This window comes from Gobio gobio, assembly GCF_949357685.1.
Source record: "Gobio gobio genome assembly, chromosome: 19".
Classification (NCBI taxonomy): Eukaryota; Metazoa; Chordata; class Actinopteri; order Cypriniformes; family Gobionidae; genus Gobio; species Gobio gobio.
Genome location: NC_137112.1, coordinates 42,646,805 through 42,674,739, shown reverse-complemented (window position 1 = coordinate 42,674,739; position 27,935 = coordinate 42,646,805). Strand labels below are relative to the sequence as shown.

At 38.6% G+C, this 27,935-nt stretch overlaps 3 protein-coding genes across 6 annotated transcripts in view; 1 reads left to right on the top strand and 2 right to left on the bottom strand.

Moving 5' to 3' along the window:
- Positions 1–937: 937 nt before the first annotated feature.
- LOC307143321 (putative G-protein coupled receptor) lies at positions 938–11,892 on the bottom strand. The gene is made up of 2 exons (XM_079844801.1): positions 11,610–11,892; positions 938–5,268 (listed from the first exon to the last, which is right to left on the bottom strand). The coding sequence occupies exon 2, from the start codon at positions 5,164–5,166 to the stop codon at positions 3,856–3,858; it is 1,311 nt and encodes a 436-aa protein (XP_079700927.1). The 5' UTR covers positions 5,167–5,268; positions 11,610–11,892; the 3' UTR covers positions 938–3,855.
- A 2,139-nt stretch (positions 11,893–14,031) lies between these two features.
- rrp9 (ribosomal RNA processing 9, U3 small nucleolar RNA binding protein) lies at positions 14,032–27,748 on the top strand. Of its 4 annotated transcripts, none has more exons than XR_013818579.1 (16): positions 14,032–14,237; positions 14,358–14,443; positions 14,524–14,636; positions 14,720–14,787; positions 16,090–16,131; positions 16,232–16,358; positions 16,464–16,588; positions 20,010–20,102; positions 20,469–20,569; positions 20,654–20,788; positions 20,983–21,045; positions 23,654–23,799; positions 24,080–24,159; positions 24,420–24,493; positions 26,499–26,654; positions 26,745–26,963. XR_013818579.1 is itself a non-coding variant. In XM_079844628.1 (15 exons), exons 1-15 carry the CDS (start codon positions 14,169–14,171, stop codon positions 26,590–26,592), a joined length of 1,416 nt encoding a protein of 471 aa, XP_079700754.1. In that variant the 5' UTR covers positions 14,032–14,168; the 3' UTR covers positions 26,593–27,748. The 4 variants fall into 4 exon arrangements, 2 of the variants coding, with proteins under 2 accessions (XP_079700754.1, XP_079700753.1); XR_013818580.1 differs by having other exon boundaries at positions 23,654–23,808; positions 26,745–26,960; XM_079844628.1 differs by having other exon boundaries at positions 26,499–27,748.
- grm2b (glutamate receptor, metabotropic 2b) overlaps positions 26,882–27,935 on the bottom strand; it is a 42,434-nt gene continuing 41,380 nt past the window's right edge. The window contains exon 6 of the mRNA XM_079844626.1: positions 26,882–27,893. Coding sequence (XP_079700752.1) covers positions 27,820–27,893 — 74 coding nt within the window. The 3' untranslated portion in view covers positions 26,882–27,819. The remainder of the gene's footprint in view (positions 27,894–27,935) is intronic.

Here is a 27,935-nt window from a genome sequence, read left to right as displayed (position 1 = left end):
TTTTTTCCTCCGAATTTTGAGATATAAACTCAGAATTCTGAGAAAAAAGTTTTTTTCCTCAGAATTGGACTTTTAACTCGAAACTGCAAGTTTAAATCTCACAAGAAAAAGAAAAAAAGTCAGAATTGTGAGTTAAAAGTCGTTTTTTATTCTGTGGTGGAAACTTCCATATCAGTGTCACATGATCCTTCAGAAATCATTCTCTAACATGCTCATTTGCTGCTCAAAAAACATTAATTATTATCAATGTTGAAAACCGTTTTGCTGCTTCATTTTTTGTGAAAACTGTGAAATGCTTTTTTTTATGATTCTTAGATGAATAGAAAGTTCAAAAGAACAGTATTTATTTGAAATAGACACTTTTTAAACACATGAAATGTCTTTACTGTCATTTTAAACAATTTAAAAGAAAAGGTGAAAAAAGTAATTTAAAAAATCTTACTGACCTCAAACTTTTGAATGGTAGTGATATACTTAGCTTGCAAGAAGATGTACATCTAAATAAACAATGGCAAGAAAGCAGCTCTATGTACAGTACCATCCTCCTATAAAAACATAGATACAGCTCTTATCCATCTTCATGACAACAAAAGACAGCAATGGACGCATTGTTTTGTATAAGTAAAGAAAGGGCAAATAAATCCACAGTGTGATGTAATGGGTGACTCCATATAGCACACCATTCAAAATAAGAGTGAAGACAGTCCACATTAATCAGCACAATGAGCTGTAAACGCAACACAACTCGACATATGCTGCACTGAACTGAATCAGTATGTGTCAAGCTTTCTGTGACTAGTGTCTTTATTGAAGAAAGATAAACAATCCGGCTTTGTCACTCATATCTACAATGGAAAAGAAATACAGCAGATAGCCAAGGTCCTCCTTTGCATTATAAATAATAGAAATAAATATAAATTGATTTTTTTTTTCATTTATGTTACTCAATTTTCAAAGAAAGTAAATACTGCAGTACAAATACATTAGAAAAAAGTATTCTCTGTATTACTCAAAAAGTTAATTTAAATAAATATTATATCAGTATCTTTCCAAATGAAAACAAGGCTGGGAGAGATCATTTTTATGACAAATGTTGTATGTGAATTAAATATCTACCCTGACTGTTTTATTTAAAGGTTGGTTATGCTTGATGATATTAAAAGTTTAGGCAACAATTAAGTAATTTCAGTTCACAATGCCATTCAAACCCTAATCAGCTCTGTGCTTGTAAACATGTGGGCGGAGTCACCACTAGGATAAGTTGTGATTGGATTAAAGGCATTTGTTGTTCATTGGTTGTCGCCATGTTGCCAGTCAGTGTGGTTGACCTTTTTTAAAACCAAACCCTGTTTGCTTTCTCTGAATACATGTTCCTGATCTTATTGTCAACCATTCATTTGTCTTGCAACAAAATGCAACTTGCAGATTTGAATGTGAGTTTTACATTCAAAAATATCCGGTAGCCTGGATGCCAGCCGAATTTAGCCCCGCCCACAACATTTGAGTTCGGGAAATTCGGTCTTGGCTTGATCCGTTGTGGAGCAACTAGGCTGGAACCAGAGCTGTTTGGACCAATGAAATTGTCAGGGCAGGCTTTATACGATGATGGACAGATGCTCAACAGTAACGTAATCATCCACGTCACCAAAAAGCAATTGGGTTGAATTCGTTCTAATCCTAAACGGAGAACTTGTTCGTATATGCATTCACCTTTACTATTTCTCTCAAAAACGACAATCGTGTTGGTAAGTACTCCATGTATCCTTAAATTCTTTTTACAACACTGGCAAAGATTGTTTACACTCATCTTCTTCTACTTCTTCCAGCGTGCGTGCAGTTGAGTTCTGTTGACAACTATGCGTCGCTCCGTTGCTCTGATTGGTTGTAGGTCTATCCAATTGAGGTCTTTCCTGGTTCGGTTGAAACACGCCCCATAATCACAGCCCAACGGAGCAGTATCAGACTCATATTCTGACTAGAATTGAGTATGACGACTTCAGGCTAAAGGACCGGGGTTTAAGTAGACAAAATGATTGGATAAGTGTAGCGTATGTCACCAGAGAAAAGTCTGTTGTTTCACCGGAAGTAAAAATTATAGTAAAATATGTCCTGGCTCTTACAAGCTTTATAATGGCAGTGAATGTTACCTTAGATTTTAAAGCCATCCATCCATCATAAAAGTAATCCACACGGCTCCATAAAGGCCTTCTGAAGTGAAGCCAAGCGTTTTTGTAAGAAATACATCCATATTTATAACTTTATAAACTATAATGACTGGCTTCCGGTAACGGCCGTAGGCAAGTCGAGTTCCGGCGGAAAAGTGGCCGCTGACCCAATGCATTGTTAATTTCCCAGAACGGATATTTGTTTACTTTTTAAGAACCTATGAGGATTTTTTTATTTGCACGTGCTCCTTAATACATTTTACTATTTTAAGCGCAACTGCAAATTAAACGCACTGTTGCATGGATGAATCGTTCACAATAAGATCAATAACATGCATTTAGAAAAATTTTTTTTATTTTAAGTAGGGATGCAATGATATAAACATTGTGCCTGATACGATAACCGATAATTCTTTATATTTGAAAGCCGATAACCAATATATTGGCAGATAAATCTAAATAAATCTACATTTTTATATAATTTTTGAAAGCCTGTTTACAAAAACAAGTCTCACCATTAAAAGCCATGTCCCAAGCACACAATTATAATGTTCTCACTATAATTTTATGTAGCCTATATGACAAACGTACGCTGCACATGTTGCCCTTAACCTGAAGTGATTCCAATCATATTTCAAGAAATTCAAAACCATCATGGCGAACAGTGCGCATCTGAAGTGTCTCAGCTGAAGGAAATAATCCATCCATTATATATAGGCTTTAATATATCAGCCAACTTTTCTTATTGAGCCAATAACTATAACATTAAAATTGAACATATATCGGCCGATACCGATATGGTGGTATATATCGCGCATCCCTACTTTAAAGGGTAACTTCAGTGATTTAGCATTAGGCTTTGTATCAGTAGAAACCCGGTAGTATATTCAAATTATGGTACTTTCCCCCCTCATATCCCCCTGAGATGAGAGAATTATGCATTTTATTTCTGGAAAAATTCCTCAGATGACGCAAATATCGTCATTTTGCGTCATGGGAGGATTTTTTGGCCAGAGGGTAAAGACTACAGCCACTAGATGGAGCTGTTCCGCATGTTATCAACCCGCCCATAGGGTAGAGATCTCACGCACAGAATGTAAGACACAGACGGCTGTGCGGACAATCATAACGGGGCGATGCAGAGTAAAGTGAGTGTTTCAACTTTTCAATGAATTCCTGTGATAGTTTAGCTTCCATATGCGATCTGAAAACGTGCCAGACTGGCGCTTAACGTTACCTCAGCTCTGCTCAGCTCTTCATGATGAATGAAATCTGACACTGCTGCATCTGTGCCGTGACTTTCGTTCGGCTCACTCACACTTTATTGAAAAGACACGTTCAGTTTTTAATTGTAGTGTTTATTCTCTAACTGAACGAAATGATTGTTTTACTATGAAGATCAAAACGACGGTGTAAGGAATGGCCTCGTAGGGCAGCGAAGCAAGTGCATTCTGAGAGTTGTTGTCTTTCATCCACCTTTCTCATTCTTGAATTCTCAAATTCAAAAATAATTTCACATTTCTACTACATAAATGACCCAGTTTAAATACAAAGCTTAATGCTAAATCACTGAAGTAACCCTTTAAGCAAAACTGAAAAGCGCTAAAACCATAATTGGTACAAATGCATTACAAAAACTAAATGATTATGAATTGGAATGTTTTTGAGTAACTCCTCAATGAATATTATTTTAGTTGATCTCTTCTGGTATTTGCCCCGGTATCCTAAAACTAGTCTGTTCCAGCGTGCTCCTCGGTGTAACCATGTGGTAGCTGCATCTAACCCCATCCCTGTTGCCGCTCCTGTGCAAAAAGTGAAAAAAGTCTTCGTGCCCTGAACGTTCATGGCCCGACGCCGAGGGCCGCACTGGCCTGCCGGCTGATCGGCAACACAAGAGCATCTTACACAACTCCTCCCTGATCTGACGGTTCAGCAGGCCGTAGAAAAACGGGTTCACCGCGAACGTCGAATACGCCAGCCAGGTGACGGGTCCCTCAGCTTCTTCAGAGGTACTATGGGAAAATCCAAGCGAAAGATGCAGGTGGAAAGCAAAGTAAGGCAGCCAGCAGAGCAGGAACTGACCCACGATGATGGCTAAAGTAAGTGCCGCTTTCCCGCCGACCAGTGTTCTCCTCTTCTTGCGACGGACTGGATTTCTGCGGATGCTCGTGCTGGTGGTGATAATTGTGGTCTGGCTGTTGACGGAATCAGACCGAGGCTTCGGGTGAGCGGTCGCCATCGTCCAGCTCGGGATCGGCCCTCTTTCCCGGGCAGCCGTGTGAGCGACTTTATAGACATGCCCGTAGACGGCAATAATAATGGCAGCTGGCACGCAAAAGCAAACCGTGCAGAATAAAATAGCAAATACTCGTCGATGTCCGCTGTGGCTCCAATGGAGAGAGCAATGGGTCGCAGCAATGGAGCTTCTACTTCCATAACTGGGCCATCCGAAGACGGTAGCAAGTCCTAGCAAAGTAGACGCCACCCAGATGAATCCCATCACGGCTGCGGATAACCAAGGGGTCATTTTAGCCTCGTACCTCATGGGATGCACGATGTAGAAGTAGCGTTCGATACTGATCACAGTAACCGTGAAGATCGAGGCAGATATGAGAAAGGCATTGAGGAATATGTACAATCTGCATTCGAGTACGGAAAAGATGACGCCGGCGAAGAAGGGCGAGCTGCAGACGGTGCTGAGAGGCATGAGGAGGGCGGCGCATAGCAAATCCACGATGCAGAGGTGACACACCAAACTGAATTTACGGAGGTGGGGCACTTTCACTACTACGGCGAGTACTCCGCTATTGGCCAGGAGTGCTACTGCATTAAGTGTCACCATGGCGATGAGTCCCGACATGTCTCGTAAACGAGATTGAGGGTTGGACATGCTCCCTAACTGCATGCTGGGAGCCAGATGCATAGGGTGGCCATGACTCAATGTCTCATTAAGTTCAGTTTCGTTAAGCTCTGCTGCCGGAGGTAATCCAGACGCCTCCATTGTTTACAGTGTAGCGCACCCAACACAAAGCAGAAACGCAGGCTTCTCCATCTTCCACCAGTCAGAAATGGGGACTCATTGGCTGGAGGTCAAAGGTCAGCGCTGTTGAAAGAATAATATGAAACACAAATCAGTATAACTACATTTGAACACATCGACAACAACAAGTTTACAAATTTAAAGGTGCATTAAAGGGATAGTTCACCCAAAAATAAAAAATTAGCTCATGATTTACTAGATCCTAGGTGTATATGACATTCTTCTTTCAGACGAATATAATCAGAGTTATATTAAAAAATGTCCTGGCTCTTCCAAGCTTTATAATGGCAGTGAATGGGAGCCCAAAATTTTAAACCCAAAAAAGTGCATCCATCCATTATAAAAGTACTCCACACGGCTCTGGGGGGTTAATAAAGGCCTTTTGAAGCGAAGTGATTGGGTTTTGTAAGAAAAATATCCATATTTAACACGTTATAAAGTGAAATACCTAGCTTTCGCTGGACCGCCTTCCATATTCAACTTACTGAAAAAGCGTAACCATGATGTCAGACGTAGCGTTAGTGTTTTGAACTGCGAGAGACGTGACACTTTTTTTCCGTATGTTGAATACGGATGGCAGTCTGGCGGAAGCTAGATATTTTTCTTACACAAACCCATCGATTCGCTTCAGAAGGCATTTATTAACCCCCCGGATCCCAAAAAATGGTAATGGTAAATGGACTGCATTTATATAGGGCTTTCAACAGACCCATGGCCACCAAAGCGCTTTACATATTGCCTCACATTCACCCATTCATTCACTCGTTCATACACCGGCGGCGGTGTCAGCCATGCAAGGCTCATGGACACCTCGACTAGCCTGACGTCGTCATACTCAATTCTAGTCAGAATATGAGTCTGATACTGCTCCCTTGGACTGTGATTTATGGGGTGTGTTTCAACCGAACCAGGAAAGACCTCAATTGGATAGACCTACAACCAATCAGAGCAACGGAGCGACGCATAACGTTAGTTGTCAAATGTCAACAGAACTCAACTGCACTGTGTTCCCAAGTCCGCGGGTTGAAGCGACCCCAATTATGTGATATACAGACCCAGGAATGGGAATTTTAGCAGGCAGCCCTGCCAAAATAACACATATTTTACCCCCCAAATGCCATTTTTTGTTAAAAAAAATGCCATTCCCCCCCACCTCGGAAAGCTATTGGGCTTGTATTTGGCTAGTTTTGAGTAGCAATTGGGCGGGTTTTGTGGTAAAAACTTGGCAACCCTGTCTGCACGCACGCTGGAATAAGTAACGTTAGAAGAAAAAGATGAGTGTAAACGATCTAGCCGGCGTTGTAAAAAAAGAATTTAAGGATACACAGAGTACTTACCAACACGATCATTTAAACTACTTTCTCATTCCTGCGTAATAGTTGCGGATTTTCGCGACCGTACCATGGCTGCAGCAGTGCAATGATATTACAGCGCCTGAAAGTAGCCCCCAGCTAGGTAACTTTCAATGTGACCGGCACTAAGTTTGTGTAGTTGCAGAGAAAGTTTCAGGCTTGCAGCCGACAAATTGTGTGTTGTAAAGGGCTGTGATAGTAAGTTGAAGGTGTAACTACCACCATGTTTCACAGAATACCAACGAATCATTGCGCAGCTGCAGCCATGGTACGGCCGCGAAGATCCGCGACTATTACGCAGGAATGAGAATGTAGTTCCTAGCCATATAGGTGTAGAAAATCGCAACTTTTCATTTTCAGTTGGTCTTAGCACACAATGTAACTGTAGAAGAGTCAAGTTTTAAATAGGAAAAATATTGAAAGTGTCTTTGGTCATTTCATTTCATAAATAACCATGTAGGAAGACACATCATGGCCATTCCAGGATGACAATGTCAGATTTATCAGGCTCAAACTGTGAAAGAATGGTTGGAGGGAGCATGAAGAATCATTTTCACTCATGAATTGGCACCTCTGATTCCAGACCTTAAATTCATTGAAAGTCTTTGGGATGTGCTGGAGGAGACTTTACAGAGTGCTGGACCCTTGTCAATACAGGATCTTGACCAAAAATGTGCACCTCTTGATGGAAATAAAGGTTATGATGTTATTTCCATCAATTCCATCCTACATGGTTGTTTAAGAAATGAAAAGCTACACTCCATCATTTAGGGTTAGAAGAACTGCTGCCTATAACATGTTAGAAGCATAATAATCACAGCAATAATGATCCAACTCTTAAGCATTTGCCTATTTAAATCCAAGCAGTCACGTTACCATGGTACAGTGATGTGTCAGATGTACTGTATTTATATATTGTACAATGGTATACTTCAACTATGTCAAATAATACAGTGGTATTATCATTGTAGTGACCAAAATGCCATCCGTGGCATAATTTTCAAAAACAGTCTATACCATAGTACTTTTAGCAACATTTCTAAATCAGCAGGTTATTAGCGTAACATGTCCTGTGCATTGTCGTGATTCTTTTTTGGACTAAACATTGAGAAAGCTAGGGAGGCTTGATCAGTTGGAATAATTCATGGTGCTCGTGGTGCTCTAACCTTTTGAAGCGGAGCATAATGAGCGCACTTGTTTGTTTGCAGCTGCTGGGGTTTCTCTGGCATTAGCGTTAGCGTGAGCTCACTGTCAGTCACCTGCACATCACGACAATGCGCTCACGCCACAGACGTCACTGTGCACATAGTCACTCTCACACAGCCACAGACAACATCTCATTGATGTCACTTACTGTAGAGTCACTGTCAAACTCCACATCGCTAGTTATCTACAATGGGGAGAACAAGTATTTGATACACTGCCGATTTTGCAGGTTTGCCCACTTACAAAGCATGTAGAAGTCTATAATTTTTATCATAGGTACTCTTCAACTGTGAGTGACGGAATCTAAAACAAAAATCAGGAAAATCACATTTTGTAAGTAAATAATAAATTAATAAAGTATTAGATACATCAGAAAAGCAGAACTTAATATTTGGTACAGAAACCTTTGTTTGCAATTACAGAGATCATATGTTTGCTGTAGTTCTTGACCAGGTTTGCACACACTGCAGCAGGGATTTTGGCCCACTCCTCCACACAGACCGTCTCCAGTTCCTTCAGGTTTCGGAGCTGTCGCTGGGCAATACGGACTTTCAGCTCCCAAAGATCCAAAGATTTTCTATTGGGTTCAGGTCTGGAGACTGGCTAGGCCACTCCAGGACCTTGAAATGCTTCTTATGGAGCCACTCCTTAGTTGCCCTGGCTGTGTGTTTTGGGTGCATCTTCAATGCTCTTACTGAGGGAAGGAGGTTGTTGGCCAAGATCTCGCGATACATGGCCCCATCCATCCTCCCCTCAATACGGTGCAGCCGTCCTGTCCCCTTTGCAGAAAAACACCCCCAAAGAATGATGTTTCCACCTCCATGCTTTACAGTAGGGATGGTGTTCTTGGGGTTGTACTCATCCTCCTTCTTCCTCCAAACACGGCGAGTGGAGTTTAGACCAAAAAGCTCTATTTTTGTCTCATCAGACCACATGACCATCTCCCATTCCTGCTCTGGATCATCCAGATGGTCATTGGCAAACTTCAGACGGGCCTGGACATGTGCTGGCTTGAGCAGGGGGACCTTGCGTGCGCTGCAGGATTTTAATTCATGACGGCGTAGTGTGTTACTAATGGTTTTCTTTGAGACTATGGTCCCAGCTCTCTTCAGGTCATTGACCAGGTCCTGCCGTGTAGTTCTGGGATGATCCCTCACCTTCCTCATGATCATTGATGCCCCACGAGGTGAGATCTTGCATGGTGCCTCAGACCGAGGGAGATTGACCGTCATCTTGAACTTCTTCCATTTTCTAATAATTGCGCCAACAGTTGTTGCCTTCTCACCAAGCTGCTTGCCTATTGTCCTGTAGCCCATCCCAGCCATGTGCAGGTCTACAATTTTATCCCTGATGTCCTTACACAGCTCTCTGGTCTTGGCCATTGTGGAGAGGTTGGAGTCTGTTTGATTGAGTGTGTGGACAGGTGTCTTTTATACAGGTAACGAGTTCAAACAGGTGCAGTTAATACAGGTAATGAGTGGAGAACAGGAGGGCTTCTTAAAGAAAAACTAACAGGTCTGTGAGAGCCGGAATTCTTACTGGTTGGTAGGTGATCAAATACTTATGTCATGCAATAAAATGCAAATAAATTACTTAAAAATCATACAATGTGATTTTCTGGAGTTTTTGATTGAGTCACTCACAGTTGAAGAGTACCTATGATAAAAATGACAGACTTCTACATGCTTTGTAAGTGGGCAAACCTGCAAAATAGGCAGTGTATCAAATTTCTATTCTCCCCTTTGTATTCTCCCCATTGTACACACAGTACTATTTGCACCTCATTATTGTTGTACATTAACAGGATGAATAATAACAGAGTGTAAATTATTATATTTATTAAAATTATTAAATAGATGCCGCCTTAATGGGACAATAAAAGCCCTCCCTACACCTACCCATAACCCTACCCAATAAATGCTTTTATTATTATTAAACAGGTAACACTTTACAATAAGGTTGTATTAGTTAACATTAGTTAATGCATTCGTTAACATGAACTAACCATGAACAACACCTAGTTAATCTTTGTTAACGTTAGTTCATAAAAATACAGCTGTTCATGGTTTGTTCATGTTAGTTCACAGTGCATTTACTAACGTTAGCAAGATTTGAATAATGCATTAAATGTTGAAATTAACATTAACAAAGATAAATTAATGCTGTAAGTGCAGTTCATTATTAGTTCATGTTAACTAATGAACCTTATTGTAAAGTGTTACTATTTAACATTTCGTTAGGCACTTTATTTCCAATGTTATAATATTTTCTTAATTTTTATTGAAAGTAAATGCCTTTCCGATGTGATATGTGATGAGAAAAGGGAGAAGAGCGATCTCTGCAAAAGGTGGATTCGAACCCACGTTGATCGCGTCAAAACCAACGCTTTACTGATTGTGTATTGAATTGGGATTGTTTTTTATAATCTTGTTTGGCCCAACCAGGCATTGTTAGGCGGAGCTAGTGCGAATAGCACTTGCCAACAAGGCGCGCTATTTGCAATTGGTGTGAATAGACACTCCGTTGTTTTAATGGTTTTCGGAAATTTCCGTAAAATTACTGAATAATTTCCTGGCAGAGAATTACCAGTAGATTTCCCCCTTTTATTTATTTATTTTTTTTACAGTGTAATAATAAGAAATGTTTCTTGAGCAGTAAATTAACATATTAGAATGATTTCTGAAGGATCATGTGACACTGACTAGAGTGATGATGCTGAAAATTCAGCTTTGCATCACAAGAATAAATTGCATTTTAAAATATATTAAAATAGAAAACAGTTATTTTAAATTGCAATAATATGTATTAATTTTAATTTTTTAGTTTTTTTATCAAATAAATGCAGCCTTGGTGAACATATAGGAGAATTCTTTCAAAAACTTTTCATGCTTAATGTTTCTCCTTTAAGCATTAAAGATGACAGTTATTTTTCTGTCATTTAAAAAAAAAGTGTCATTATGTTGACCAGCCAAGCTTCCACCAGTCATTTCATCATGTAAATAATCATAAAGCATCTCTAATCTTTTGTAGTCACAGCTCGTCATCAGCACATGTCCATGGTGGCTAGAAAATGATGGCCGATTAATTTGGCATGAAAAAGCACAGCGGCTGGATTACATCACCACCATTATGGCCGCACAGAATGTTCCCGCGTGCTTTAAGTTAATCAGCTTGTTTTTTCTTGATGGATTGGTAAAGCCTTGACCTGACATTACCTCCATTTTAACAGCAAAAAATAACTTCAGAAGAAGTTTCTGGGTGAAAAGTGGATAAGAATTACAACAAATAACACCTCAACAGTCCCCCCACCCCCCTGATTCAGACAAATCAGTGACTTCCACTTTTAATCCTGGCATGTTTTCTCTGCCAGTAATCTCTCTGCTCATCCGAGATCGTCTGGTCATCTAATAAACAGATGTGCAATGCGCAGGATTTTGGTTATGGGTTATGAAAGAGGTGCCCTGCTTTTATAATGTACTGTTTAACATAAGCACACAACCACACATCAACATGAAAATACATTCAAAGTTCTGATAATTGTGTTGGTGCATTATAATAATAAAAAAAAACAGAAAGGTTAACTAAACAGTTAGAGTCTGTGCTTAACATTGCTTGCGGTTTTAAATAACCAAGAAAAACAACTCTGTGTGTAAGTAATTATCATTGAAACATTTCTGTAGTTGTCCAGCATATATGATCAATGATGTAAAATGTGTTGTTTACTGAGAATACATGAATCATTTGACAAATGATGACTACAAATGATGAGACAGCCCTTTTAGAGTAATAGACTGAATGTTTAAAACAAACAGTAAAGTACAGCAAATGACAATAAAACAATCTCACCTGAAGTCCATCAACTACGTCTGGTCAATCATCATTAAATGTCCCAAAATCCTGGATCTGTCGGTCAGTCATGTGGAGTCGGTGGAGTTTATCCGGCTCTCACTGTGTCTGTTGTGCGGAGAGCTGGAGCTTTGGAGTTGTGTTTGGCTCCGCGCTCTTTGCACTTAAGACAAGCGGAAGCCATTACAGAGGCAGATGTACATGATGTGCAGGTCAGTCCATTAGGACACTCTACTGCATCATCTATGGACAGAGTAATTACAGTGTGTCAGTTCCCCTCACTGAGGAGCCAGAGAGCTGCAGGTGAATTCAGAGAGAGAGAGAGAGAGAGAGAGAGAGAGAGAGAGAGAGAGAGAGAGAGAGAGCATATATGTACAATATAGCCATATGTTTTTTTCTCTTTTTTTGAAGCTGAATTGAATTGAATTGAGTTGAGAGAGAGGGGGGGGTGGGGGAGAGAGAGAGAGAGAGAGAGAGAGAGAGAGAGAGAGAGAGAGAGAGAGAGAGAGAGAGAGAGAGAGAGAGAGAGAGAGAGAGAGAGAGAGAGAACAGCTGACCAGGGGCCTCATTGACCTCATTTATAAAACTTTCCGTAGATTTCATCCTAAAAGTGTACGCACAAAATTTTCAGATTTATAAAACCATGTGTATGCCAGAAACCATGTGTATGCCTTATACGTTACATTGCTGAAAAATCACCCAATATCCTTTTTATGTTTTAGAATAAATGTATCAAAATATCCATAAAAACAAAATTGTATAAAATACTTATCAGATCTTTTTTTTTTTTTAATAAAGTTGGTTCATTCATTTCCACGGGGCAAATCGTATTTTAATTCAAAATATTAAGTTAATTTTATACAATTCAAATCAAATTCATGCAGTTTTGCTGATAATGTGAACTTTTCTTTTAGGATGTTTAGGCTATTTTTTATGGAAACAGGCCTATTTATTTATTGCAGTGTAAATACAATCATCTTACTCAGAGCGTCATTCACAAAGTATTTTAAAAAGGAAACGTGCAAATCCTTTTTCTTCAAGTTATATCCTTCAAATACAGTGGTATTGTGTGTGTGTGTGTGTGTGTGTGTGTGTGTGTGTGTGTGTGTGTGTGTGTGTGTGTGTGTGTGTGTGTGTGTGTGTGTGTGTGTGTGTGTGTGTGTGTGTGTGTGTGTGTGTGTGTGTGTGTGTGTGTGTGTGTGTGGCATGTTTTCGTGAAATATCAGGACACAAATGTGTATAATGACATGGGTATGACATAGGTATTACAAAAAGAGGGTGAAATATGAGGACGTTCCCCATGTCCTCACTTTTCAAAATGCTTATAAATCACACAGAATTATTATTTTTTCACAGAAAGTGAACTGCACAGTCTCCTGTGAGGGTTAGGTTTAGGGACAGGGGCAGTGTAAGGGGATAGAAAATACGGTTTGTACAGTATAAAAACCATTACGCCTATGGAATGTCCTCACATTTCACAAAAACAAACATGTGTGTGTGTGTGTGTGTGTGTGTGTGTGTGTGTGTGTGTGTGTGTGTGTGTGTGTGTGTGTGTGTGTGTGTGTGTGTGTTTATTTATAATATATTATTACTAGTAGTTATGCGTTTTTATTGCATTTTAATTATTATTTATATATAAATACACACACAAGCATGTATATATTTAAGAAAAAAATATTATTTTTATATATAAAACATTTATATATATTACAGATTATATAAATGTATATACATTATATACATGCAAATATTTCTTAAATATATACATGAATGTGTGTGTATTTATATATAAATAATAATTAACAGAGTACACACACCTATATTATGTAAACACAAACTTTTATTTTGGATGCGATTAATCTTTTGACAGTCCTAGTTTTAATGTACATATTGACATATTTGTGTGTATTTTATTTATTTATAATATTATTATTATTTGCAGTAGTAGTTATGCATTTTTTATTGCATATGTTTATATATGTGTGTATATTATTGTGTTTTATTATTATTATTATACATGTGTTTTAATGTATATATTTGCATATATGTATTTAATTTAATGTATTATTTATTATTATTTGTAGTAGTAGTTGGCTTTTTATTGGATACATTTGCATATGTGTGTATATTATTTGATGTAGTATTATTGTACATATGTTTTAATGTAGGCCTATATATTTGCCTTTATGTATGTATTTAATTGTATTTATAATATAATATTATTATTATTTGTAGTAGTAGTACTGTACGGCTTTTATTGCATATGTATGTATATATGTGTGCATATTATTTAATCTATCATTATTATTCAGTATATATCAGTTTCACTCTCACAGTGTGCAGTTATATAGCCCAGCAGCTGATCTGAAGTGGTCGCTGTAATGTTTGGTCTCTCCAATACGCCGCGCTGAAGCGCAAACACACACGTAAACCACCCGAGAAGAAGAACGAGTGCAGGAAGCATGTGTTTGTGGCCATGTGAGTGGCATGCAAGCGGCGAAAAATAAACTCAGGCAATCCTCAATTACTTAGTAAAAACAAGTAGTTTTAAACGGCATCATGTCGTCTTTCTTTATAAAGAAAAGGGTCATCTCTGCGGCTCCCAACAAAGGAGATTTAAAAAGAAAGGTACGTTTATATTCAAATGAGACATGAATTTGTATTTATCTTTTCAGCGTTCATAGTGTTAGTTGATGCTTTTTTCCCTTTGATATTCTAAAAAATATACTATCTTTATATCAATGTTAGAGTAATGCAGATGATGGCAAAGGGAGAGCAAAAAAGTTCAACAAACGAGTGGATGAAGAAATATCGAGTGACTCAGAAAATGAAAGGTAAAGGACCGACTGCAGTGTGTGGTGTCATGTTGTTCTTCTTAATATACATAACAGCACATATGGCATTTCTTCTGCAGAGCTGAACCGAGCAGAAAACAACCGGACAATGAAGACGACGAGATCGAGGAGACGCCGCAAGAGAAGAAACTTCGCCTGGCCAAACTTTACCTGGATCAGCTGAGAGATGAAGGTGTGTAAGATCATCATCATCATCATCACTTTCCCATTTCCCACTGTTTTCTCAACCCGTGCTGTCTGTGCTGTTATTGGCAGAGGACAAAAAAGCTGAGGAAGAAACGTTTGAAGAGGATCTCGTAGCTGGAAGACTTCAGGAGGACTTGGTAAATCCACTGGCTTTCTTCACAAACTTATCATTTGATATTTGATATCTATTCTCTTGCCTGAGTGTGGAAGACAGTGCGATGATATGTCAGACTTTTCGCTCATTTATTCAGGAAATGCTTAAACCTTTGAAATGTTGCATATTTTTGACAGCATTACTTGTAAATTACATTTCTAACTTAAAATGCAGATAATCATAATATAATATTTCAAGTGATGATAAAAAAATAGAATATCAAATATAGATTTCTCGATTTTTAATCAATTCTCATTTTTACGAACCAATATTGATTCTCAAATCCCAAGATTTTTATATTTCATAATATAATAATACTTCATAATATAATGCAATTGAATCGATAAATGAATTTGAAATGCATGTAAAATATTGTAACATAATGTATAACACAAAGGGTGAGGTTTTAATACTATATGTAAAAAAACACACTACTTGCAAGAAAGCAAGTTATTAACATTTACATAATTTGTTTTCCAAATTTAGTACCCAAACTTCCGGACCCCTGTGACTAAAATATTTCCTTATTCCCCCTGAGATTTTAGGTTAATAATTAAATAATTGAACAGCTCAATCACATTCTCATGTTTCTCTGATTTCATGGTCGTATGACATGCAGGTGAATAAATCAAATATTTCATAATTTTTAGTAAATGTTTGAACTTTGTTTTTATTTTAATTATTACAGTTATTTTAATTGGACATTTTTATAATGTAATTAAATATTGGCTTTTCATAAATGTGTAAATTCCAGTTTGGGTTTAGCAGATGCTTTCATCCAAACTGTTTTGAAAAGATATTAAAAATATACTTTCTTTAAACCCCAGACTTGTTAAAGGGATAGTTCACCCAAAAATGAAAATTACCCCCATGAAGGTAATTTTCATTTTTGGGTGAACTATCCCTTTAAATAGATGGGAATGTCAGTGAATTAAAACAGCAGTTTTAACATTTTAATAACAACAGTTATAGCAAATGAGTTATTGAATTATATTTAAAGCTTTTATCATACAGAAAGGAAGGTTTTTTTTTTATATTAATACCAAATCAGACTTGGAAACATCCAAAATAATGAGAGTAGTTTAGAGGGAGGTCTGGTTGGATTCATTGCGTTTAAAAAAAAAAAAAAACATGTTTTTAAAATCTGTGGTGGATTTGATTAAAACTATTGTTTTGGAGGATGTTATATATGGCTACAGTGAGTGTATTGTGCATAAAATGATTACCAATGTTACATAAATTGTCTCTGTTCTCCCTAATCACTTGATTTATTCATCCTCCACAGCTTGAACAGAAAGGCAAACTGCAAAGAATGATAGCCAAAGACGTGAGTGATGTTTTTCATAAGCTGCTGCGTGTGCAGATGCTATATCTTTATTTGCTACAGTGACTTCCTGTGTTTGACATCACCCTGACGTCGTCTCTAGCTCGTAGCTCCAGACCCAGCAGAGATCAGGTTGTTGAGAGGACACAAACTATCTGTCACATGTCTCGTCATCACCCCGGATGAGAAATACATCTTCTCTGCAAGCAAAGACTGCTCAATCATCAAATGTGAGTCTGACAGGTCACCTGCGCTCTGCATTAACGTTCTACATTTTCCATTGAGTAGACGTTTATGCTTGTGTATTCTGAATGAGTGATGTGTATGATCTGCAGGGGACGTGGAGAGTGGAAAGAAGGTGCACAAAATGGCAGGAGGAAGGAAGGGAACAGAGGACCGTCATGTGGGACACACCGCTCACGTCCTGTGTATGGCCATATCATCTGATGGGAAATACCTGGTGAGAGACGCTATTGTTGGTCTGCTGGGATTCACTGGCTCATATTATTTATTGTGGCTGGGTAAAAAAAATATAGATTTCTCGATTTTAATTGATTCTCAAATCCCAAGAATCGATTAGTCTAGTCCATTGTAGTGCCTATAAAATGTAATAAGCCTTGTTACTTCTGATATGAAACAAAGTCTCAGATTTCAAATGATGAAAAAATAAATCGTTTTGGCGCTGTTTAATGTAGCGTGACAGACCACAGTAGCGCCTTAGTTCAAGAGAAGCACACGTGAAATAAACATGAATGAACATCAGAAGGAATGTTAAAAGACAGTACAACTTTCCGAAATCCTTATCATCTTTCATGTAATCACTCAATCAGTGTTTCAACCGCGGAAAGACGTCAATAAAACAGCTTGTAAACAATGTGTCACGTAATGTCACATTTACCTCCGAAAAACCATATTCGGTGTCCATAAACTCGTTAGTCAGCTAGAAAAACTCTAAAGAAGGGCATTTTGCTTAACGTGTGCACCACAGCAACCATTTAAATGTTTATATTTAAAAAAATGTATTGGTCTAGAAATATAACTATGTAATTGTAAAGTTAGTATTATTTCTTTATTATTATAAAAACGTCCTTGAGTGTAATTTAGCCTAAGTGTTTATATACAAATCGGTTAATTTTAACCTTCAATATTATAGTAATGTAGTACCAACTGACTTCCATGTATAGTTTACATCATTTTTTTTTTTGATTAGCCATGTTGTACTAGCCTGGTCCTACCAGACTCTCGTACATTTCATTTGTACAGAGAGTCTCGCCACTCTCCATTGACACGCGTTTACTTCCTTGAAGGCGGGAACTCTGTTGAAGATTAAAACTATTGGATCTGCCATAACCAATCGCTAACGTTTGGTCGTGCGCCGTTCGTCTCTGTTTCTCACATGGAAGTCTGTAAAAATAACTCTGCAGCCACCTCAGTGATAAAACCTAAAACTCGCACATTCGGATTGTGATTTATTGATGGTGAAGGGGAGAGTTTTGTGATCGGGAACGTGCCCCTCACGTGGTCCGTAACATGATTGTATACTGTAAATAAAATATCATATGCGTGGTATGATAAGAATAAATGCTGCCATAAATAACGGCCCAGTTCAAATGTTTACGTGCTTTTCTTCTTTTTATTTTTGAGCGTGATGAAATATATTGCTCTTGAAAATACTTGCCAGCATTTAAAGAAATACAAGTCTAGAAATGCATCCAAATTACAGCGAAGCGCAGCCGTACGGTGCTCTGCAGGGGTCAAAAAGGATATAAACAGTGAATTTTGAAGTGATATATTCTTGAAAACTCAGAGATGTGGATTTGGACAGCAATTAAATGACCACACGACCTTGGTGTTTGTCTAAAGCAGTAGGTAATTCGTCCGGGGGTTTTTACGTGGGTGGTGGGAGACGGACGGCAATAAAATCACTGACTGGCCCCTGTAAATGATGACAATACCTTCAGACCCCACGAGAAACAATTACTGAGGCTTCAGCCAACTCCTTCACCACTAACGGAGCAAGCTGGAAAATCAAACTTTTCCCAGGACACAACATCATGGCCACCAAAAAAACTTAGCAAAGATTGTTCTTGCTCCGGCTTTAACTTCTGGATATTCGGCAGCGGTGCCACAACCGAATGAACGGCTTTGCTCACAATTTTTCTCCGCCACCATTACTGAACTACAACTCAAACTAGCGCACGACATCAACGTCATCGTTCTCAGCCACTCCCTCTGTTCTCTGATTGGACCGGTAAAAATTTCCTTGGAGAAAACCTAAGACTATACCGCAGTCCCAGACGGAGTACTGAAGGAAAATTAAAATTAAGCGGAAGTACGTAGGAGGGCAGAGCCAGGCTAGTGTTGTTCATGATATATATCCAAAATAATTTAATCGAAATCGAATCGTGAAATTTGCCAATACCCAGCCCAGTTATTTATAAATTTTCTGTCAATTCATGTTTTCTTATAATTTAAGCCTTAGAATCAAACTGGCTTTATTTTTAATGCCATATGCTAATATATACATCCACAAAATAACAATTTATTGAAATGCAGTAATGTTTTCGATAAGGTCAATAAAAGTTTTGGACTTGGAGGAATTTGTGTATTTGTGTATATGTATACAATATAGGGATGTGACGGTGAGGAAATTTTCCCACCGGTTAATTGATGTGTGACAACACCGGTAATACCGGTATCACCGGCGAAGGCTTTTAAATCTAAAGTAACATGCACACGACCGCTCTGAACTGAAAACGCGCCGGTGCGCACACACCGTGAATGACAGCTCGTCTGTAAATGCGCGCTCTGTGAGGCCATGGGTGCGTCTCAATCAGTTCCCTAGTTCAGTAGTCAGGGCACTGATCAAGCATTGATCAGTCTATGATTGAGATGCACGCCATGAATGAATAACAGTTCGTCCCCTTGTTTATACTCGACGCGCCCGCACGAGCGCGAGGGTGCGCGCGGCAAAAAAATGCGCGGAGGCTCGCACTGCGTAGCCAGGCGAAAGTAAACAATGCGCGCTCTGTGCGGCCGTGCACATTTTACTTTCAGTTTTGAATTGGCGCCAATTCGGCTGCGGGTTGCTTGAATTGTGGGTTCATTAGCCTATTATTTTTAATGAAAAACACAACAACAAAACAAATGACAAACTCCCTTAAATAGGCGCTTTTACGTTTCGCTTTGAAACCAAATCTTCCGCGATCATCTCAATCAGCTCCTCACTCTTAAATCTGATGAATGACTCCTGCCGCTGCCGAGACTCACGGTCGGATCCTGCTTTATTAAGCAGATACGTTCAGTTTTTATTTGTATTGTCTGTTCTCTAACTGAACTAAATTATTTTATTACTATAAAAAAATCAAAAAGACGGTGGGCGGTGCCACGGTGGGCAAGTGATGTAACCGGTGTTGAGTCTGGACACCGGTAACACCGGCAACACCGACTATCGTAGCAAGCCTAATACAATACCATTCAAAAGTTTGGGGTCAGTGTATGTTTTTATTTATTTATTTTTTAAATTAGTAATAGTAATGGTGCTAAAAATTCAGCTTTGACGTCACAGGAATAAATTACATTTGAAAATATATTCAAATAGACAATTGTTAATTTAAATCGTAAAAATGTTTCACAATATTACAGTTTTTACTGTATTTTAAATCAAATGAAAGCAGCCTGACCCCAAACTTTTGAATGGTAGTCTGTCTGTGTCTCTCTCTATACATTATCATATATGCATATTATCATTTAATATTTGTGGATTCAATTTTTTTTTGAGTAATTCTAATCATTTTACTGTTATTTTTGTGCTATAGTTATTGTTAATTAAACGCAATGTTGGACGCAATTTAATAGATATGTTTTTCTTTATTTTCTAGGCTAGTGGGGACATGAATAAACTCATCATGATCTGGGATCCCATGACATGTAAACATCAGTACACGTTTACAGGACACAGAGGCGCTGTATCGGTGAGTACAAGATCTCTTATGGATACATGATTTCTCTGATTTGAGTTTGTTTTTATTGAATCCCTATGACTTCAGATCAGGGGTGTCCAATCCTGCTCCCAGAGGGCCACTGTCCTGCAGAGTTTAGCTCCAACCCCAGTTAATCAACACACCTGAACCAGCCAATCAAGGTCTTTGGACTCACTAGAAACTTCTAGGCAAGTGTGTTTGCGCTAAACTCTGCAGGACACCGGCCCTCCAGGAGCAGGATTAGACACCCCTGCTTTAGATGATGGGAAATTCTAGGCTTATATTTAATTTACTTACTGTTTGTACTCATTTGATTGAATTTGTCAAAACGCTTCTGCTTCACTGCTTCCTCCACAGGGATTGGCCTTTAGACGAGCGACTCATACCCTCTACAGCGCATCACATGACCGCTCGATAAAAGTGTGGAGTGTGGATGAGAACGCTTATGTAGAAACCCTGTAGGTACACTAGCTGATGATTATAATAAAAAGAGAACTGTATTTGCTTGTTATTCACAAGGTTCATTTGTGTGTTTTCGTCAGGTTCGGCCATCAGGACATGATCACTGGGTTGGACTGTTTGAGCAGAGAGCGATGTGTGACGGCAGGAGGACGAGACCGAACACTCCGAGTGTGGAAAATTGCAGAAGAATCTCAGCTCGTCTTTCACGGACACGAGTGAGTTTGTAGTTGTGACGTGCCTTTCTTATGTTATGATTTCAAAACTTCCCCTATTAAACCAGTAAAGCAGGGTTTGGGCTTGGCTGCATCAACAGTTAAGACCGAATTTGTTTTCCCAAATATAAGGATGAATACTTTTCACCTTCCTGTATGTAATGATGTTTCTGTCCGTGTCTTCTGTGTGTCTGAAGGGGCTCCATTGATTGTGTCCAGCTTATTAATGAAGAACACATGGTCACAGGTGGAGATGATGGGTAAGACTTGTCTGAAAATCTGAATACTCTTATTCACTATTCCCTACATTAGTCCACTTAAAGGAGTGAATGAAAATGAGTGAGTGAAGGACAGAAAGGGCTGACGCTTTTGCATAGTTTGTGCTTGCTGTTTAATAATCATTTGATAATTAGCAAACTGGCAGCTTCAGTAGTAATGAAAAGATTTATTTTGAACTCTGTCATGGAAACTATTAGGGCTGGGCGATATGGCCTAAAAAAAAAAATCCCCGATTTCACAAAAAAATCTAATTTACGATTTAAATAGATTTTTTTTCTTCTTCTACTACTTAAAATCAATCTGCAGATGACAAAGAAATTGTTAAAAACGAGTTTTAACTTTATTTTGTTTATGTAAAATATTTGCGGTTTGGTAGCACATACCTGGGGTCCAAAACTTCCAGCATGTGAATAAACCCCGACTATTCCACAGTATAAATGGGCACCATATCTTTTGCAATATGCATATCAAAGGTTTATGAATTGATATGCAGATAACATTAACTTTTATTAACAACAGTAATGTGCAAAAAAGTATAGGGAAAATGTAAATATTCTGCTCTTATTAAATATAGGTTACCATTGTTCTTTTATAGTATCTTTTATAGGAATAAAAAAAAATAATAATTCGACTATTTCTTCCACAATACCCCTTTAAACTTTTAGTTTTACAAATCATCACATTAAAAATAACATTAAAATTTGATAATATTTATAGCTTTTAAGTGCTGGAAAAAATGTGAAGCACTTGAAAACCCTTGAAAAGTGCTTGAATTTCAATCCCAAAAGGTTGTCCTAACCCTGAGATGAATAATGACAACAACATTAAATCCATGTGGTGTTACTACAGTAAATCATGGTGAATGTTGGTGATTTGTGACTGAAACCCCTGATCTTCACTCATGTTGTCTCAATGTTTCTCCTGTTTCCCACATCAGCAGTGTTTGATCTGATATCTGTGGTTTATAACAGAATTCAGCGCAGAACGCTTCCACTAGATCTCGCAGTAACGATGTTATTAAATCTGTGGTGAATTCAAATGCTTTCTCACTGGATTTCTCAGCGCTGTGTAGTAACGGTGTCACGAGATCGGTTTGTGTGTGAGCTCCCGCTGCGCTGTCTATTATTGCTCCGAGCAGAGAAACGTCTGCGCAGCTCAAACGAGTAGCTACGTTCAGACTTAAAACACACTTCGCATCGGGGTATTGTTTGTTCTGCGACTGACGCCGAAAACCCGAACCAATTACGAATGACACTGTCCTTGTTGTTTGTGTATCTACTTTTCCGCGCCCAAACGCGCGAAACTACGGGAGGCCAGAGGGGAGCGTCGCCGGATGTTAAAGAGAAAACCGATTTTTGTTCAAACAAATCGATGTAAACCACACATTCGGGTTATTTATCGCCCAGCCCTAGAAACTATCTATGAACTTTAAACAATTTAATAACCAATTAAAAAGGAATTTATACCTGTACACTCGTTATCGTGGTGCATTGTGGGATTCAATTAATGCACTCGATAGCATCCACTATGATTTCGGACACCACTACCAAATAACTGTCCTCTCAAATAGTGCCCTGGAGTGTTAATACATTAAAAATGTATTGGTGGGGATTCAGGACAAAACCTTTGTTTCAATTCAGCTTTTCCAAGGACTAGATTTTTTTAAATAGTGCATAACATTTAATAATTAATTTGAATTAATAAGCATAACTTTTACCAATGTTGTTATTGTTAAAACTACTAAGTCATTTTTGGCCATTGAAATAAAGATGAAATAAATATTAGATTAGAAAAAACTTAAATGTAAAATGTTGCCTCGCATCTCACTGAAATGTTAATTGCTAAAATGACTAAAACTGAGAAAAAAAGACTATATAAAAAATCTAGTAAAAATGACAAAAGCACATAAGAAAATTACTAAAACGTAAACATAAAATATAAACAACTAAATGAAAATATGAATAAATACTATAATAGTATATAAATAATACTAAAAGACTGCTGTTTTTTAATGCTCTATAGAAGCAGCTAAATTATCCTGAGATGATAAATATCTATAGAACGAATGAACACATTGTGAAATGTGTTGTTATATTACTGAAATATTAACTGAAAATCTTAGGGGGTTCTCTAAGGCCCTGTCCACACACGAACATGGGTATTTTCAAATGCAAATGCAGTATCCGGACACTGAAACCAAACTTTTTGAAAACTCCTGCCAGGTTGAACATTTTTAGAAATTTTGGTTGCAGTGTTGTCGTGCAGAGATTTTGGGTTGTTGCGTCAGAACCTGAACCGGCATAACCTTTTTTTCAGGCTTCTGATTGGCCAACATGGCTTTACGTTTAGGGTTATATTGCCACCTGTTGGTTTGGCATGCTCTTGACAGCGCTTCAGAAGATGTTTTGTGTTTTCATGTGGATGCAATTATTATAATTTTTATTATAAACGAAGGAGGGAAAAACTCTGTTTTTGAAAATACCCTTGTACATGTGGACTAGGCCTAGGATTCCGGTTGTCAAAAAACTTTGGAAGTCCATGCTTGAATGCATTGATGATGAAATGCCACCCTGCTGTGTTTTTGTCCAGCTCTATTTCTATTTGGACGGTTAATAAGAAGAAGCCGGTGACCACATTGAAGAAAGCCCATGGTAGCCATGGCAACACAGGTCTGGAGCAGCCCTACTGGGTGTCATCCGTGGCGGCGCTGCACAACTCCGACACCATGGCATCAGGTGCCTCAGGTGCACACACACACACACACTCTCACATAAAACACCAACTATCACTCACAGGCAACAAACCCAGTGCACTTAAATCCACAGCCGCCCACAAACTCTCATTTGCTTGTTTGTCTCGCACACAACGATTACCCTCAAGTACAAATATTACCATCATAATCTGTCCTCGTTCCACTTTGACCTTGTTCACAAAGCTCTCCGCCTTCTGTATTTCCATATGAGACTGCTCTCCAAACACCTGATTACCATCAACATCATTGTTGTCCCTCCCCAGGCTCCCATAATTCAGCGGTGCAGCTGTGGAAGTGTGGGCAGGGATTCAGAGGCCTGGAGCCGCTCTTCAGCATCCCTATGGTGAGCGGTGCAGATCCATACAGCTCTATTAGACGGGTTGTGGTCCGTCTGCTATTAAATCACGTCCTATTGTGTGTGTGGATAAAGCAGCACACTTCATCTGGAGAGGATGAATAATGGATCAGTTCATAATACCACTATTTTTCACAACTACACAATGTCCACACAGCGATTATGTGCCTGTCAGATGTGCGTCTTTAACAGTAAGTGTTACCTTCAGTATAATGAATGTTAATACGCTTTTATCATTTCTTTTTTAGGCTGGATTTGTGAACAGTCTGAAGTTCTCGAACTCTGGGAAGTTTCTCGTTGCTGGAGTTGGACAGGAGCACAGGTGAAGTGTTTTTCTGCATCCGCTGATTATTTCATGTAGTGTCATTTGCAAAATCGACAATCATTTTGATTGCACATTTTCTATTTTCAAATAATCTTTAGTAAATTGAAATTGAGCAGTTTTGTATGCATTTTATCGGTGGTTGTTTAATTGTGTGCTATATATCAACACTGAAATCGCATACTCTCTTGAGTAGGTACTTATTTGGAATAGGTAATTACTTAAGGGCCACTAAAAAGTATGTTCTATATTTGTCGCTTCACTGCTATACACAAATCCTCTCCCGTGGCCTCATGGGATAGTAAAGTGTCCATCGTATGCGCACTTCAGAATCTCCCAGGAAGTAGTAGGTCATCTGGGTACCGGGTATGAGTGCTGTTAATTCTGACATACACTAAAACAGCTCTAACCGCTTCAACTCTTCTGAGAAGGCTTTCCACAAGGTTTAGGAGTGTGTTTATGATAATTTTTGACCGTTCTCCTAGAAGCACATTTGTGAGGTCAAGCACTGATGTTGGACGAGAAGGCCTGGCTCGCAGTCTCCTCTCTAATTCATCCCAAAGGTGTTCTATCGGGTTGGGTCTCTGGTGTGGAGGAACTTGAATGGCCTGCACAAACTCGCTCATCCATGTCTTTATGGACCGACGCTTTGTGCACTGGTGTGCAGTCATGTTGGAACAGGAAGGGGCCGTCCCCAAACTTTTCCCACAAAGTTGGGAGCATGAAATTGTCCAAAATGACTTGCTATGCTGAAGCATTAAGAGTTCCTTTCACTGGAACAAGCCCAACCCCTGAAAAACAACCCCACGCTATAATCCCCCATCCACCAAACTTTACACTTGGCACAATGCCGTCAGGCAAGTACCGTTCTCCTGGCAACTGCCAAACCCAGACTCGTCCATCAGATTGCCAGACAGAGAAGCGCGATTGGTCACTCCAGAGAACACGTCTCCACTGCTCTAGAGTCCAGTGGAGGCGTGCTTTACACCACTGCATCCGACGGATGTTTGGATGAGCTGCTGGGCCATGGAAACCCATTCCATGAAGCTCTCTACACACTGTTCTTGAGCTAATCTGAAGGCCACACAAAGTTTAAAGGTCTGTAGCTATTGACTCTGCAGAAAGTTGGTGACTTCTGCGCACTGTGCGCCTCAGCATGTGCTGACCCCGCTCTGTGATTTTACGTGGCCTACCACTTCATGGCTGAGTTGCTGTTGTTCCCAATTGCTTCCACTTTGTTATAATAGCACTAACAGTTGACCGTGGAATATTTAGTAGTGAGGAAATTTCATGAATGGACTTATTGCACGGGTGGAAACCTGTCACAGTACCACGCTTGAGTTGACTGAGCTCCTGAGAGCGACCCATTCTTTCACAAATGTTTGTAGAAGCGTCTGCATGCCTAGTGCTTGATTTTATACTCTTGTGGCCATGGACATGATTGGAATTTGGAACACCTGATTTCAAATATTTTGAGGGGTGTCCTAATACTTTTGCAATATAGTGTACTTTTTTTTGTGTGTGTGTCACATGCTGTTTTTGGCCTACTATATAGTAGGGAAGTATGTGATTTCAGATGCAGCCCATATCAGCCATTTTTCTCTAAATATCAGTAACTTTCATTATCATAATGATATTATTGGCCTTTAAAAATCCATATCCTTCAAATAAAATATGAATATGCTGAGTTTGATCTGTAGTAGATATATTTTGCTATTAGTGATATTGATAAACAAATTGAGTTCAGCTACTAGTTGCTAAAGGTTACTAATAGGTAGATGGATAGCTTTTTATTATTGTATAATATATTAACATTTGTATGTTTTTATTTTTTACTTAATTTTAACAGAATATTTAATCAATGCATGCACCTGATTTTATGCAGTAACATTGTACTACCACTAGATGGCACTAATGTGAAGTGAATTGCTCTTTTTAGCAACATTTACACATTTCGTCATGTTGACATTCTTGAGCTCAGTGTGTCCTGTCCTGTCTCTTTCAGGTTGGGCCGATGGTGGAGAATAAAGGAAGCGAAGAACGGACTGTATATCATTCCTCTTAAAAGACAAGCTAAAGAGCAAGAAGTGGTCCAGTGATGGAGCCTGATCTAGGACTTTTGGTTGCCGCTTTTTGTTTTCTTTACATGTCAAAACGTGATGTAAAAAGCTTTTTATTACATTTCTATGGTGTTTATCCATTTCGCTACTTATGTCTAGATATAGAGCTCTACGCATAAATAGCGAAATAGATAAACACCATAGAAATGTAATCAAAAGCTTGACCACTAATAAAACATTTGTGCTTGATGTACATGTTAAACTCAAATGAAATTTTAGAAGAGTAACTTGAGCCAAAGGAAGACTTCTGTGATTTGTTTTATTTTTTAAAAAGAATTTATTTACATATATTACAAGTATAACACTGACCGGTTCACAAAAATTCACATTAAAACATCTGTATTGTTACCTACTTTTTTTTCTCCAAAACTGACCACTAAGAATTTAATGCAAGTTCAAAAAAGGGAAATACATATAGTTAGTTTTTCCATTTTGCAATGACACCTAAACTAATCCATGAGGACCAAACGTGAGACTTTTTACCACAACACTAAAACGACAAACTGATCTCCAAATGAAATTGGACTATTTTACCACCAAACTAAAACGAGAAATTGGTTACAGTCTCCCATTTACTGAGAATACAGCATCTAAAATCACATACCCTGGGGTACATAAAAGAAAATCATAATATATTTTGTGCAAGTCTCATTGGTGATCAAGGTCCTGTGGTTGTATCACGAGACTGAAACATTCATTTATCATGCCTGCTGAAGTCCAACGAAATACAGTTATAAAGACTGAGAAATCAAAGTCTACTGTTAACATTACTTAAGACTAATCGATATCTTTTGTAGTGTACATAAATCAAGAGCGCATATTGCCAAGTCTAGTTTCAGCGTCATGTTTCTTCAAAACAACCAGTCCTGTGTCAAGTGGCTTTAAATTTACTAGACTAGCACAATGGCACATGGATTTATAATCACATTTAAAATGGTCCTTGTCCTTTCCAAGCTCTTGGTCATAAAGAATAGCTTTATTGTGTAACTGAAAGACAAAAACATGCTTGGTCAAGATAGAGGTGACCACAGGATCATTTAGGACACTATCAAGAATGATGCATAGGTGTCCAGGATAAGATCATGAGATAAACTCCAGATATTAGATTAGAGTATCAAATAAAGAGCACAAGTCTAAGAAATTGCATTCAACTCCTGATTTTGATGATGTGATATAAAATTGGCCCCATCTTGCTTAAATACGTCTTCACAACGATGATGTCGTGGAGTCCACCACCTCTCGACCGTTACACACAGTTGGTACTATGGTAGAGGCTGAAGCTGTGGAATAAGATAATCACAATAAAAGAAGTGACCGATAAC